Below are 15845 nucleotides of genomic sequence, written 5' to 3'. Positions count from 1 at the left end.
TGAAGTTATCGAAGTTGAGGATTTGGTGTGGGTGCGAAGTTTTCAGAGTTCTTCTCTTCCTCTTCCTCATTTCTTCATCTTGGTGGTTGGGAATTTAGGTAAGGGAAACTAGACTCGATTCTTACTTAATCATTGAGTTGTATGTACTTAGATTTGCTTCAAATTCTTGACTGTTCGGCAAATGAGTTGAGATTTGGTGAATGTTGAATTCTTAGTGTTTTGAGTTCATGGGGGTGATTTTGGTGAATGATGCAAATTGAGTTGCAAGTGTTATTTGAACTTGGAATGGAGTTATGAATGATATATAAAAACTATTGGATGCATTGCATGTTTTGTTTGGCTAGTTTTCAGGTGGATTGAGGTAGTTTTTGAAATATGCAATTGTAGATTTTTGGTGTCATGCTAGGTGCACCTTCGTGGCATTGGGCCCAATTCCAACCAGGGGTCTCTGTATTGGTCATGCCAAATGTATTATTAGTGACGCTAGCTAGGAATGAGGAGAGAGACTCATCTCGAATTGAGATGATGCCGAGTGTGATTTGAATGGTGCCAAGTGTGAGAGCATGAAAACTCATTGACTTGAAGACGTTGGGCCCTAGTTGGGTGGTGCCAAGCGTGATCAAGGTAGAAACTCCTTGTCTAGATGACATTGGGCATGGGCTTGACCACACTAGGCGTGAGGTCCCAGGGTGTCTCCACCTCGATCACATCGAATATAGTTTAGGTGGCGTTGGGCGTGAGTGAGGCAAATAGTTCCCTGTCTTAGTGGCGTTGGATGTGAGATGCTTGAATGATGGGTATGTTTTGGAATATTGTATCATGAACATGAGTAAAATGTAAGAGTTTTATTGCATGTTGCATGAAGTATAAAGGATGTAGTTCTATGTATGTTGATTGGATATGACATATGTAGATGTTTGTATGGTGTTGAATGATGATGAACATATGTATGTTGTATATGTGCCTAATGTTGTTGATCTTTATATGTATTGACTATATGTGATGCATATAGATGATGTATGGTGAGGTGTGAATGTCGAGAATGCGTAAGACATAAGGAATGATGACTAACTTAAGACTTGGGGAGAGAAAATTGTTTTTGAAAATTAAAGATTCCACATAGGGAATCTTGGAGTGGTGCTTGAGTAGACTACTATTGGAAAACCCTCCTTGAGTAGGTCTATCTCTTAAAGTGAGTTTTGAGGTGAGTTGATGTCTCCTTTAGGTCCTTATTTAGTGGTTGAGTAAGGTAGGAGATTGATGGCTACAACCTTTAACCAAGTACTTGGAAAGGTTGCATGGTCCCTTGAGGATGGTCAGTGGACTAACTCCATATGCGACTTGGTAATGCATGCCAAGGTCATGATACAACTATACCTGGCTGTACCATTTCTAGTGGTGGAACCAAATTTTCCTAGTATAAGTGACAAAACTTGAGAAATCATAGGAGGGATTGTTATCTCATTTTGATGTGATCGAGCTGATATCTTAGGTGCGAAAACATTTGGGTTGGTTTAGTAAGATGAAATTACTTAGACTATTTATGCTATTAAGAGATTTCTGTAAGTGAATGTGTAATGACGTATTATTTGAGGCGTATGCATATAACATATGTTGTAGAGTGTTCATATGCATTGTTAGATGTCTAGTGTGATATGATTTAGATGAGATATATGTGTTGACTTTGGAGTTTTTAGTTTTCATATATGTTTTTGGTATGATGTTATATGTTATGGTATTGTTTTCTATATTTACATGTGTTTTAAACTTTAACTTACTCTTTTGTTTCCATGTTGGATTGGACTAGTTGATTTTGGGATTACTATACATGAATTTATATGACTTATATTAGTACAAAGGTGTTTAACTTATATAATCATGTTATATATATATGTTCATATGTACTTATTTCTTCTATAAACTTAGTATATCCCTAGTTATCTAGCTTTCGTTATTAATAATGAACCCATTTAATGTAATAATTATGATTGGTCGTTATATTAAAGTAATGTATTAAAAATAAAATAAAAAATGTTAAATTATTACTCAATATCTATACGTAAATGAATATTTGTTTATTATGATTAAATTCTTTTTATAATGTTGCAATAAAAACATTTAGATAAGGTAGAAAATCCTTATAGAAACATATATGTACTTGATGTATCAAATTATCATGCATCTTGTGGCGCCTAAGCTCTGAGGGCATCTTAGCAAAATCTTTTTGCTCTATCTTTGTTTTATTTGAATCAAACTAAAATTTATACAATTATTGTCGGTTGTAGCTCACAAATATTAGGTAAGCAGTATTTCTAATTTAAATTTACGGTTAAGGTTATCAAATCATATTAAAATTATACCAACAAAATGTGATATGATTGATAGATAAAATTATATCATAAATATGTGTAATTTGTGACTTGATTTATAATTTATATACATAGAAAAATATTTATCGAGAGAGATTAATGTTTCAATAAAAATTAATCTTCATTGAATGATTAATCATAATTTTTTTTGTCAGAAATACTTTAATTTTTAAAAAATTATTAAAATTTTGAATGACATGTACTTTTTTAAATAATGAATTATTAAATACATTATAAATCATAAGAGTTTTAAAAAAGGCCGTAATCATTCTATCGCCTGTTTTATCCTTTTAAGTATAGAATACTTTTTAATCTTTTGAGAGGAGTTGTATTAGAAAATAATTAATAAGGATCTATCTTTTTCTCTAAATTATAATATATAATTTATATAATACATAGTAATATATAATATAGTATTCTAATGAAAAGTATATATAATAAATTAATGTAGTATATGAATTATGAAGTAATATATATTAATTGATATGCATATAACATATTTGTGAGTGATTGAAATAAGAACATTTGCATGTACAAAAACAAAAGAACAACATTAATTAATAACTTTGAATTAAATTATTTGGTGATAGTAAAATTTGTAATAATGATTATGTTTGTGATGATAATAACAATAAGATAATGTTGATACATAATAGTTTTATTTTAACTTAAGTTGCTTATATATATATATATAATGTATATAATAAGAATTGAGTTTAATATATAAGAAATAACATACTAAAAATTAAATAAATACCATCGAAAATATTTATTAGTATTTGTATGAATAATATTAAAGATAATAAAAAATTATAAATATTACTTTGTAATGAAAAAGCATATCAATTATGAAGACATCTTTTAATATTTTTTCTTTCTCATTTCCTATACGATTTAATACAAAATCTTCACTTTTCATTAATTCTTTGTTATGTAGTTCATATAATTTTAAAAGAATAATGTATAAAATAAAAAAAATATTAAAGATGATTTTTTACATAATTTAATAATTAAAAATAATTACAGTTCTGACAAGTCTCAACAAACAAATTTATAAGTTATATTTGAGTGTGAAAACCTTCAATCTATAAAAATGAAATTAAAATTCATAGAACTAATTAATAACTAATTAGATAGAGTGCATGTATTGAATGAACAAAAACAAACAAATAAACAGAGTTATAAGATAATTAAATAGAATAAGTTCAATACTGTTCATTCATTTATCAGTTTAAATTTTCAATACTGTTCATTCATTTAACAGTTTAAATTTTGAATAACTTTTCAATTTCTTCTATAAGAATTGGTGGAAAAAAATACAAGCAACTAATAAAAAATGATTGAATCATATGATTATCTATCAATAATACAAAGTCACACCAATTCAATCATACATCATAAAATTCAAAATCATCTAAGATTCATCAAATGATACGAATCATATTGAATCATGGAATCAAGAATCATAAAATTCTAATAATTATGATTACAACATATGTTTTATAGTACTCAAATATGATTGGTAAAATAAATTAAGAACACAACATGGAGGAATGGGGTTTTGATATGTGGTGCCACCCATGTGCTTTCCTCCATTGCTGACTGTCATGTGGCTGCATAGCTTTTATGATAAACCTTGGAAGTTCTAGAGTGAGTGAGACAAGAAGTACGGTATGTGCAGTGCATATTGTATACTGTAATTAATGTACATGAATCAAATTCTAATAGTAAATCTTTGTTCTATGACATGTAACACTGTGCTATAAGTGTATAAATAGATGGGTGTGTTTTCTGCTCCCACAGATTCGGATATCCCACTTGCAATTCTGCGAGAGTAGCATCCAGATGGGGCCATCGAGTTAATGGAATTTTTGCAATCCATAGGAACTATCTATCATGGGTTGTCTTCCTTATTTATTTGGTTTGAAATGTGTGGACCAAGACACTTGTGGCAACATTATTTACAAAAACAGATTCGTGTGATCGATAAATTTATTGAAAGAATTAATAATAGTAATGATATTTTTTCTAACAATAATTTTTTATTGATAGAAATTTATTGAACATCATAAATTCTAGTATTTTTTTTTATCTCATTTAATGATCTTTTCTTTTTTTTTTTTTTTCTTTAACCCCAAGCGTGTGGTTCAGCGGTAGGGGTTGATCCACGCTTAAGCAAGGTCAGGGGTTCGAATCCTGCCTTGTGTATGCAGCCGCGTTAAATCTTGGGGCCAGCTATCCCACCCTTTGAGGTGCCTCCAACGTAGCGAGGAGATTAGTCACTGCTGTCGGCGGTGGATACTCCAGGAACGAACCTAAAAAAATGATCTTTTCTTTTGATTTAGTGGAAAGATTCACTAAAATATTTGATTTTTAATCAATAATAAAAGAGAGTATTAACAACTGTGTAAGAGAGTAAATATTGTTAGTATTTTCACTTTACGAAAAATGTGTCTAGGAGCAGCCAATCAATAGTGAGTGAAACCTTAATGTAAACATTGAAATAAACTTTTTTAAGAATGAAGAAGTTATATGTTGGACTTTTACAAATATATGTGATCAGCTTTTTGACTAAGAGCAAATAATTAATTTTTTTAACTATGAACTCAAAACTTAAATTTTAGTACCCTTATCAATCGAAAAACATTATTATTTTTAAATAAATGTCTATATCTCAAAAGATTAAACCTTAATTTTCATTAGTCGTGATATTTTGGACATACATTTTCTTTTATTACATGCTATTCATTTTATTTGTTTCTTTTATACTTTTGAAATCAACTTAATTACTGAAATGTTAGCTATATATGCTTCTCCTTTCGTGCAATATTGATATAAAATGAAACATTTTAAGGTAATTTGAGAATCGTTTATGGGATTAATTACAGATTTGATCATCTTTGACATTTCCGATGTTAAATATTTGTCACTTTGGGAGCCAAAGTCACCTCATCAAGCAACTCCTTCATATCCTTGTGGCCCAAACTGTGGAGTCTTTTCTGTGATTTGTTAGCCCCAGCTACATACTATACACACCCAAAGGAGATATGCCAGGATCTTATTCTAAAAAAGACATTCCTTCTATTTTAGTTATGTGATTTAATAAAGTTAATACAATGTACTTAAGAAAAATGTTACTTAATTTGGTTAATTAGAGTTGTGGACAACTGTACTGATTATGTTTTGGTACTACTATGTGTAAAGCCGATCCGTGTACCCTATAGTGCATGTTTGTACGTAATAGCGTAAGAGTCTTCACGCTCTTAGTAACCCATAAACCTGAATTGATTGAATTCGATCGACTCAATCACTTTGGGTTGAATTTTTTTTAGTTTTTAAGTGAAACTCAATCCAATTCATTCAAAGTCGTTTATGTACAAGTTGATAATCAGTTTTGATTTTCAAATTCAATCCAACACAATCTAATATGTACACATGATATATTGTTACATTTATTATTATTAGGCTTAAATATGAATTTCATCATTGTATAATTAAAAAGGTTTTGATTTTAATTTTTGTTAAAAGAAATTCTTTATTTTTCATCCATCTAAAATTGGAGCTATATTGTTTAAGTTCCTATTTTTTTATGTGATTATTTTTAACTACATTTTTTTATTAATAAGTTAAGTGACCATTTTAGGTGTAACCTATGATTGTTAGTGATATCATATTAGTGTTTAACAACTTTAAAGTGATTGTTAGAGATAAAAAAAATAGCAACTTCAAATTTTTAAAGGGATGAAAATAAAATAAAAATTACCAAGATCAAAAACAAAATTTATTCATTTTACGATGACAAAAAATAATGTTTATAAATTTTAGGAGGATGAAAAGTAAAGAAAAGTTTTATAGATACCAAGTCAAAACTCACTATTTTATAGGGATTAAAAACGTATTTAAGCCTTATTATATATTATTATTGTTATTATTATTATCATTATTAGTATTATTATTATATGTAACATTCTGTTATGTGCTAATCTTATATTGCATGTTGTGTGATACATATGTTGTTTTATGCTACATAAGTTGCTATGTTGTTTTATGTTATTTTTAAATGTAACATCTCGAATTTTTTACTAATATAATACTTAATAATTATTATTTTTATATTTATGAAAATTATCTTCTTATAGTTATTTTTATTAATTAAAGGAGTTTTATAGAACATTTTAGAGATTTTTTTTATAATTTAAATATTTATAAAAAATCAAATTCTATTTTTTTAGGTCTAGAACGGGCCGTTCCAAAAAGCGAAACGGACCGTTCCCATAAGCAAAACGGGCATTCCAAAAAGTGGACGTTCCAGACAAATAAAATGGCCTAAAATCCAAGTTAGAAACGGGTCATTCCAATTATGGTCAATGTGTGTTAAAATCAACCTCAGAACGGACCATTTTAATTTTGAGAACAAACCGTTTTGATTTTGAGAACGGGTCGTTCTAGTTCTAAATTTGCATATAACGGATGGGTCCAGAACGGGTCATTCTCGTTTGAGAACGGGCCGTTCCGGCCACCCCTGAATGCCTATAAATAGGAGGGAGGGGTGTGAAAAATTATAAATGACTAAGGTAAAAACTTAGAGAGAGAAAGAGAAAGAGAGAGAGAGAAAGAGAAAGAGAGAGAGAAAGAAAGAGGGAATTCAGAGGAGGAGATTAGCAAGGTTCTGCTCTAGTTTCAGCTCTTGCTTAACGAGGTAAGGGGGGAGTGAGAACCTCGCTCGGGGATGTGGGAATAATTGTTGGGTAGTCGGATTGGCCCCCAATCCCTTGCCTGATGTATGTTTCTAGGAACATAAATGTGTTCTATTTTACTTTCTGTTTGTTCTACTGTGTTTCTTGTTGGAAGTGATAAATGAATATGTAATTAATTTTAAAAATAAATAAGTTTTAATATGAATAAGAGTGCTCTGTGAATTCCTATGCGGACCTTATGAGAAATAATTATGACATGACTATGTGAAATATGAACTAATGACAAGAGACATGAGAATGAGCTATTAAGATAAGCTATGACTATAAGAATATGAAAAATGATGACATGAGGCAATAAATGAAATTCCGTGATAAGTGAAATGTTGAGTTAATAAAATAGTGAATGTACGACATGCATCATATACATATATAACTCCAGGTGTGTCGCTTATGTCGCATACCAGTGATGTACTGAGATATTTTAGGTGTACCTTAGGGTCACTAGTGATGTAACAAGCTAACAAGGTGTGCCTTAGGGTCACCAGTGATGTAACAAGCTAACAAGGTGTACCTTAGGGTCACAAGTGATGTAAAAGCTATGTGATGAAATGACTTATTCTAAGTGTGCCGCTTAGGCCGCATACTAGTGATGTAACAAGCTATGTGATGAAATGATGAGAAATGTGAGACTTCTGTATGGCGCCACATGCATGCATTTATGAGTCGAGTCCATGACATCATGTGATATTGATTGTGTATGTGTATTGTTTACATGTGACTTATGTTTGTTTTGTGTGTGTGCTATCTAACCTTTATTTTTGCACCTGAAACCGAGTGAGATATTTCTCACTCCCTTGTTATTCTTGTACATGTTTAAATTATGTTGCAGGTGATCATCATCATGAGGATGTTGTTGATGGGGCTTAAGGCTTTAGTTGGGCATGCTCTGATAGGATGTAACATCGGGGCATAGCTAGGCTTAGTTTAGGATGTTATTGTTTTAATAACCTTAGTTTCTTTTCTTTTGTAATTTCTAGCGAAGGTATAACGTAGATAAAGTCTATAATCCAAGGAAAGTGTATGTTGAGAATTGTAATTTTGAATGTTCTTGATGAAAGGCCAAAGTGTGCATCTTTGTTATATTTTTATTACATGATTTGGAAGTTATAAATTAATTCCTAACTAGGAGGCACTGCCACCTTTACTGGAATTAATCTATATTTCCTTTATTATTTTTTTTATGATTTCTTGAGTTTTGATACTTATATGTTGACATTTTATGATTTATGAATTATGAATGTAAATCTTCTACCTTATGATATTTGAGACAATTGCTTTATCCATGAAAAATGTTGTCAACTATGAAATATTTTATTTACTCAAAAAGAAAAAGAAAAAAAATATTATTGTTTACATTTATTGTGTATTAATGTTGGGGTAGAGGGTATCACATTAAAACTCTACAAATTGAGAAATTCTTATGAGTTTAGTTGTTTAGACTTATTTTGTGTTGATGTCAAAGTTGACTGAGAATTGAAAAAGGTATATAAGGTTTTCAAAGAACTTGAATTTCATAAGTTCATTTCTTTGGATTTTAAAGAGAAGTTTTAGAGATATAAGCTTTGGAGTCAAGGAAAACCTTTTTCTTTTTGACTTTATCAGGAGCATCTAGATCTTTTCTTGGAGTAAAGTTTGTGTAGTAAGAGTAACGATTGAAGTTAAGGAACTAGAAATAGATAGAAGTTGTCGTACAACAAGTTTCATAGATTATCGTTCTTCACCAAAATTCCATCTTTGATTTCTAGAGCAATTGAGTTAAGGAAAATTTTGTAATTTATCTATCTTGAGTTGTAGTTGTTGATTTTTGAGTTGGTTAGCCCATTGGTGGCAATTATGTTGAATATGTTGCTTTGGTTTTCTAGGTTTTTGGATGTTTATGGTGTTTGTGTGACACCCTCTACCCCAACATACATATATAATAATTATAAAAACATCTTGGGTTAAATAAAATCTCTAGAATTAAAACAATGGTTCCACTACATAAGAGTAGAGAATTCACATTCGTAAAATTAAATCATAGTCAAATGCGGAATTTATAAGAAAATGAAACATGAGTTTTTCCAAAACAAAATAATAATAATGAAATCCTAAACTAAGCCTAGCTATACCCCGATGTCACATATCCTATCAGAGCATGCCCAACTGAAGCCTAAGTCTCATCACAACTAGAGCTGTCAAAACGGGCCAACCCGATCCATGTGGGCCAGCCCACCTTGGCCCACTTTGAAAACGAGCCAACTCAACTCGGCCCACTTTTGATTTTCTAAAAAAAAAATTGGCTCGGCCTGGCCCACCACGGGTTGGTGGGTTATACAAGCCAGCCCACCAGCCCACCAAAAGTTAAAAAAAAATTATCAACAAAATTCAAAATTTTAAATTAATTATAAATTAACATAATAGTCATAAAATTAGTATCATTATTAGTTATAAGTCATAACTCATCATACAAAATTAAATACAAATCATGACAAAAGTCCAAAATAAATTTTTTTAATATCCCATCATACAAAATTAACTACAAATCATACTTAAATTTTTATTGCAAAAAAAAAAAAATTGGTAGGTTGGTGGGCTACACGACCCACCACGGGTTCAGCCCGGGTGGCCCGGGTCAAAGTGGGTCGGGTTGAGATATACCCACCTACTATAAAACTTCAAAAAAACTTTGCCCGACCCGGCCCGTTTTCAAGGTGGGCCGGGTTAGCCCACGGGTCCCCAGCCCACTTTGACGACTCTAATCACCAACATCCTCATGCTGATGATCACCTGTAACACAATTTAAACACATATATAGAATAAGAATGGAGTGAAAAACATCTCACTTAGGTTCAGGTGCAGAAATAAAGGTTAGACAACACACACACAACCAACATAATACAAGTTACAAGTACCAATCACATATAACAATACACATTCACAATTAGTATCACATGCACACTCATTTATCATGCAATGATGTTAGGGACTCGACTTATAAATGATGCATGTGGCGCGAATCACATATCACGTATCACTTATCACTGGTGTGCTGCCTAAACAACACACCTAGGGTAGTCTAGGAGTACATGTAGGGAGCTACCCATACACTCTCAACTAGAAGGATGTACTGCTAGGGTCTGTTCGGGATAGCAAAGCTGCGCAAGTTACGCCTCGTGCTCACAAACGGGCGGAATCGAGACATTCAAACCAAATTATCCCCTAGGACTCCCCCAAGCTGTTTCACAGGAGGGTCTTCCCTAACGGTGTACTCCATATCGTACTCGTTTCATAGATGCACATGATGCATGTGACACACATTCACACTTCATGGACTCATCACTTGTCATGGAACTTCATGTCTTATCTCATTTCATCACGTTTCACATTCTCATAGTCATAGTGTTCACAATAGCACGTATTTCACATCATGTCTCATAAAACACATCACTCATGTAATTACAATAATAAGACAATTTCCACACAATTTGTACCATCAAACAAGACATAAAGCATGTAAAACATCATAGGGGTCAAGCTTGGCATGCCCCAACTCGCGCCTGGTGCATTAAATGCCACACCAAAAAGCATAGCATCACGCCTGGCGCCCCTAAGCGCGCTCGACAAATTTAATGTCGCGCCTAAAGCGAAGATGGTAATTCATTTATGGTAATTACCATATATAAATTCTCCATCCAATATATGGTAATTCATTTATTTGAAGGATTTAAATTTTTTTGAGGTGAAATGCTTTGTTTGGATGGAGAATTTATAGAGAATTTGAAATCCGAGCATTTGTGAAATTCCTTAAAATAGTAGAATTTCAAATTCTCCCAAAAATTGGGGAATTTGAAATTCCTCATATTTGTTTTTCTTATTTCACCTATATATTTTATCTTATCTCTTCATTCTTTTAATTATTGAATATTCAAAAATATTTTTAAAATTATTAAATATTATCTAATATTAATTTTTAAAATTATTAAATATTTAAAAATATATTAATATTTATTTTTATAAAATTTAATTTAAAAATTGAATTGACTCATCCAAACAAAATATTTTAAGAATGATAGAAATTGAAATCAAAGTAATTCAAATACCAAGAATTTAAAATTTAATTTCTTAAATTTTGTAAAATTCCTCATCTAAACACACCATTAAAAATCATGTGATTTCGTTTATCAAAACTATATAAACTCTTTCTTTGAGAGATTTTAATTTTTCATTTGTCACCTTCTAATAATGATGAGATGGTAAAATACTTGGAAGGATGATATGTGTGGCCTAAGGACCATAGTTTATTTTATAAATTACCTAGAATTACCTGAGTATTTCTGTTTTAACTTGTCACAAAATATAATAAAATTTAGTTTCTACCTATTAAAATTCTATCATATTTAAGCACAACTAAACCTTTTAATTTATTGATATTAAGGCTTAGCATGAGAATATGATCAATCTGATGTTCTCAAATTCGATTCCTACAATATTAAATAATATTTGGTCCCTTAAAAATCACATCCTTCAAATACAAATAAGTAAATATTGATTATCATATTTAATGTTCGTAGAAAAAATACTATTAAATACATTAAATTATAAATTAGTCAAAAAAATCACTTTTAATTGAATTTTACTTTAAATAACCATCTACATACATAATTATTCATATATAAAGGGAATGTTAGAGTAAGCATCTAACCCTTTAACTTGGAGCATTTAAAATTCAAAATCAAATACCATTTTTTTCCGAAATATAAAATTTAGGGGAAAAGATGAAGCTCCAATCAGGAAAAATCTCTGCATAATAACACTTACAACAATATTACATTTATTTCAATAGGAAAAAAATGAGTGAAGGATCCAACAGATGACCTATCACATGCCAAAAATTGTACTATATGACATAGAAGAGTGAAGTTTAAGGGTGTTTTTTTTCTTTCTAATTTCATTCCTATCTCAAAGCATCTAAAATTAATTTTCTTTTAATATTAGAATATCTGTCCATGTGCCGTGAAACATGGTAATATACATGATGGTCTCAAATATGTTTCTCTTCCTCAATGTCAACTTTTATTGGGCCTATGTTGGAGGACAGAAGCCCATAAACGTGCCCTGTGAATGAGTTTGACCGGAATAAAGAAATCAAATTATAGGGAAGCAAGAGAGAGAGAATTTTGACTTCATTATTAAAATATAAATTTTACAATACAATACTCATCAGAGTATGAATCAATATTCCTTACAACTAAAAAACAAATAAACAATTACATTGAAAAAACAGAAAAGCAAATACAGTAAGCCTCATCATCCTTTGTACAAATTAATAGCCAAATTATTTTCAAATAGTGGGTTTCCTTAAGGAGAGGGCTAATCTTTTCTTCTTTTTTCTCCTTTTTCTAGAGAGATTTATATTAGAACTTACAAGAAGAAGAGAGAGTATGTAATAGAAAAGGAACAAAGCTTATGGTGGGAGATCGCACCCTTGCAATTTATATCCCACAACTTAACTAGAGACTCGTTGTTATATTTTTTTATTAGGACCTCTAATGTTTTGTCACTTTTTTTAACCAAGGATTTTCCTCACTACCCTTGAAGACTATCTCTATCCAGACATAAAAATCATCAAAGTGAGAGTTTTAAGTTGATCTAACTTAGAACTTGTTTGAATATAAATTATAAGTATTTTTAAAATTATTTTACCAAAAATAAAAATATTTTTGGTAAAGAAATTTTAAATTTTTTTTAAACTTATATTCAAACACACCGATAAAAGTCTTCTCCATATGCAAGGCAGAAATTGCTACCACTTTTATTTTGGGTTGATCAGAAGACAAGCTAAGAAAAGAATGGCTAAATGTTTGAGTCTCTTTATTAGAAGTGTGATATGCATCTTCTATGGCGTGCAGCCACTGTTTTCCTCTTCTGTTTGGTTTCCTCTTTCCAGCTCTTGGCGATGTCATGAGCCACATTGATTGCATCCAAAGAAGCACCAGAGAGGCCTCTCCTTGTGAACCCAACAGCATAGAGACCACCTTTGCCCTTCCACCCATTTGGAAATGGGTTTCTTGGAGTCCCATCATTGGAAAAGAAATCATTCTCCTGAGACACCACAAAACATCATTTTAGTTAAGTGCATTGAACCAACAAATTCACTTGTACAAAGTCAATAACTAATTCCTGTAATTGCATTATTATCTACATTTAAATTACTTGCCCCTTAAAGAGAAACATTATAACATCTAAAAATGTACTAAACAACCAAGTACCTACAAATGCCTACACATTTTCAAAATACATTGAATATTTTTCCCCAACACTCAGACACATTAAAGAGGGTCATAAGGCTCTGCGGGGGACTCAGTAATGGTACAAAACGACTCGGAGGAAAAACACAGAACAAGTTGATAGTAGTAGAAACACTCGTTGTATACTTAGACATATGAATATTAATAACAAAAAAAAACGACCAGGCAAAACTAACAACCTGACATGGTTTTGGTTTTATTGAGAGAGAGAAACTACATGGTTAAACCAAATCCACTTCCATAACTGTCAGCAAGAATCCAATGCAAAAGAAATGTGTCAATACATGAATATAAATTACAAAGGACTAACCTTTAACCATGATGGTACATTGCTGTGGTACCCAGTTGCAAGAACCACAGAATCAATCTGAAGAACTTGGCCATCAACAAGTTCAACTTTCCCTGGCAAGAACCTTCTGATTCCAGGAACCACTTTGATTTTGCCAGATCTAATCTTCTCAAGGGCCCCAATGTCCAACACAGGGGTCTTCCCTGCAGTGTGCTTGAGTTCCAAAGGTCCTACCGAAGGCCTTTTAAGACCATATTTTTCAACATTCCCCAAAATCAAACGAACCAGAATCAGCAATATCTTATCAACCATCCATAGAGGCAGCCTCTTCATCAACATCACAGCAACCTCAAAGGTAGATTTCCCAAAAATTTCTCTTGGCAACACGTGAACCTGATCATAATAACACAAAAAAAAAGAGTTAATATTCATCATTATTTCAAATTGGTTGACAGTATATAAAAATGTACTCATGAAAGAGATGGCCAACATCTGTTTTTGATCAGTTGAAACATGAAAGTGAACTTGACTCTCAGTGTTTGAATACAAATTTGAAAGAGTTTCTTTATAAATAAAAATAAAATAAAATAAAATAAAATTTATCAGGAGAAATTCTTAAAAGTTCTTCCAAATTTGTAGCAAACAGACTATGTATATGTTAAACTCAGAATAAAAAATGCTAACTTTGGAAGAAGAATAAATTAAAAGGGTCAAGAGAAATGTCTTTTTTTAGCACTTACTGAGCTTCTAACAACCATAGATGTTTTTGCATTGTGGTTACATAGATCAAGTGAGACTTCCATCCCTGAGTTTCCACACCCAACAACAAGCACTTTCTGTCCACCATAACCCTCCCCAGATTTGTAGTCACAAGCATGCATGACATGTCCACCAAACTCCTCCAACCCTTCAAACCGAGGCACCACTTTCTCAGAATTCTCACCAGTGGCAACCACAAGCCACCTGCAAATGTACTCAACCTCACAGTCAAAACCCTTCTTCTTCCTAATGGTCTTGACCCTCCACAGGCCAAAGGTCTCATCGTACTTCGCAGACTGCACTGTTTCATTGAACTGTGGGGCTATGTTGAAGTGCTTGGCGTAGGACTCAAGGTAGGTTATGAACTGAAACTTTGTGGGGTATTCGGGGAAGTCCTCAGGGAAAGGGAAATTGGGTAGTTGGCAGAATTGTTTGGGGAGGTGAAGCTTGAGGCGATCGTAGGTGCGGTTTTGCCAGAGAGAGGCAATGCAGTTTGCTCTCTCTAGGATTACGAAGGGGACACCTTGGTCTTTGAGGCCTGCAGCCACTGCAAGACCTGAAGGGCCTGCACCTACTATCACAGGTCCATTCACCCATATGCAGCGCCTTGTGAAGAGGTCCTCAGGGTCGAAGGTTTGAACCATTGGTGGCATGTTCAGACATATGTCATGCATTTTTGGTTTGGGATGAAAACAAGTACTTTGGTGTGTGTGTGTGTTGTGGGGGTGTATTAGGCACTAAAACTATGGTGTGGTTTGAAGGTGTAAGAGGTTGAGGGATTGACTTTTGTTTTGAAGGGTGGAAGAGAGAGAGAGGGAGAGAGAATGGGGTGGGATTTAGTTGAGTTGAAGAGTGGAGAGGGTGGGGGGAACTAGAAGGCGTATAAATAGTGAAAGGGGTAGGGAGCCCAGAGGAGCATGTGAGGTCATTTGAAAATAACACTTATTGGATGTGTATAGATATCTAATCATTCAAGATATGAGATTAGACTCAATATGATAAAATATTTGTATAATATATGATTGTATAACTATTTTATGATGGAATTAAAAGATAATATATTTTTTAATTAGTTATTATACATGTTACAAGTTCTCTACTTGGTTCTTATTTTGGTTCTCATACATAAAATTTATTAAATTATTCTTTACACATGTAAATGTAATTAATTTTCAAGATTTATATATGGAAAGAAAAATGTAGTTGGAAGAAGAGATTCGTGATTAATTACAATTATTCAAAAACTTTTATATTATTGATTTGGTTTGTCATTTTAACTCCTATACACATTCTTAATCCAACTTATATACATTATAGGACATTCTTAACTTGATCTTTATACATTAGGACTAAATTAAGAATGCATGTGTAAGGAGTACATTAA

The 15845-nt window shown here is 31.9% G+C and overlaps 1 protein-coding gene across 1 annotated transcript; it reads right to left on the bottom strand.

The window, feature by feature from the left end:
• Nucleotides 1-12123: 12123 nt before the first annotated feature.
• LOC109805048 (putative indole-3-pyruvate monooxygenase YUCCA3) lies at nt 12124-15386 on the bottom strand. Its single transcript, XM_020366995.3, has 3 exons — nt 14443-15386; nt 13724-14095; nt 12124-13207 (listed from the first exon to the last, which is right to left on the bottom strand). Exons 1-3 carry the CDS (start codon nt 15133-15135, stop codon nt 12980-12982), a joined length of 1293 nt encoding a protein of 430 aa, XP_020222584.1. The 5' UTR covers nt 15136-15386; the 3' UTR covers nt 12124-12979.
• Nucleotides 15387-15845: the final 459 nt, after the last annotated feature.

The sequence above is a fragment of the Cajanus cajan genome, chromosome 7 (assembly GCF_000230855.2).
Source record: "Cajanus cajan strain Asha chromosome 7, NIPB_CcT2T_4, whole genome shotgun sequence".
Taxonomy (NCBI): Eukaryota; Viridiplantae; Streptophyta; class Magnoliopsida; order Fabales; family Fabaceae; genus Cajanus; species Cajanus cajan.
Note: the sequence above shows the minus strand (reverse complement) of the source record. Positions and strands in the feature narration are given on the sequence as shown.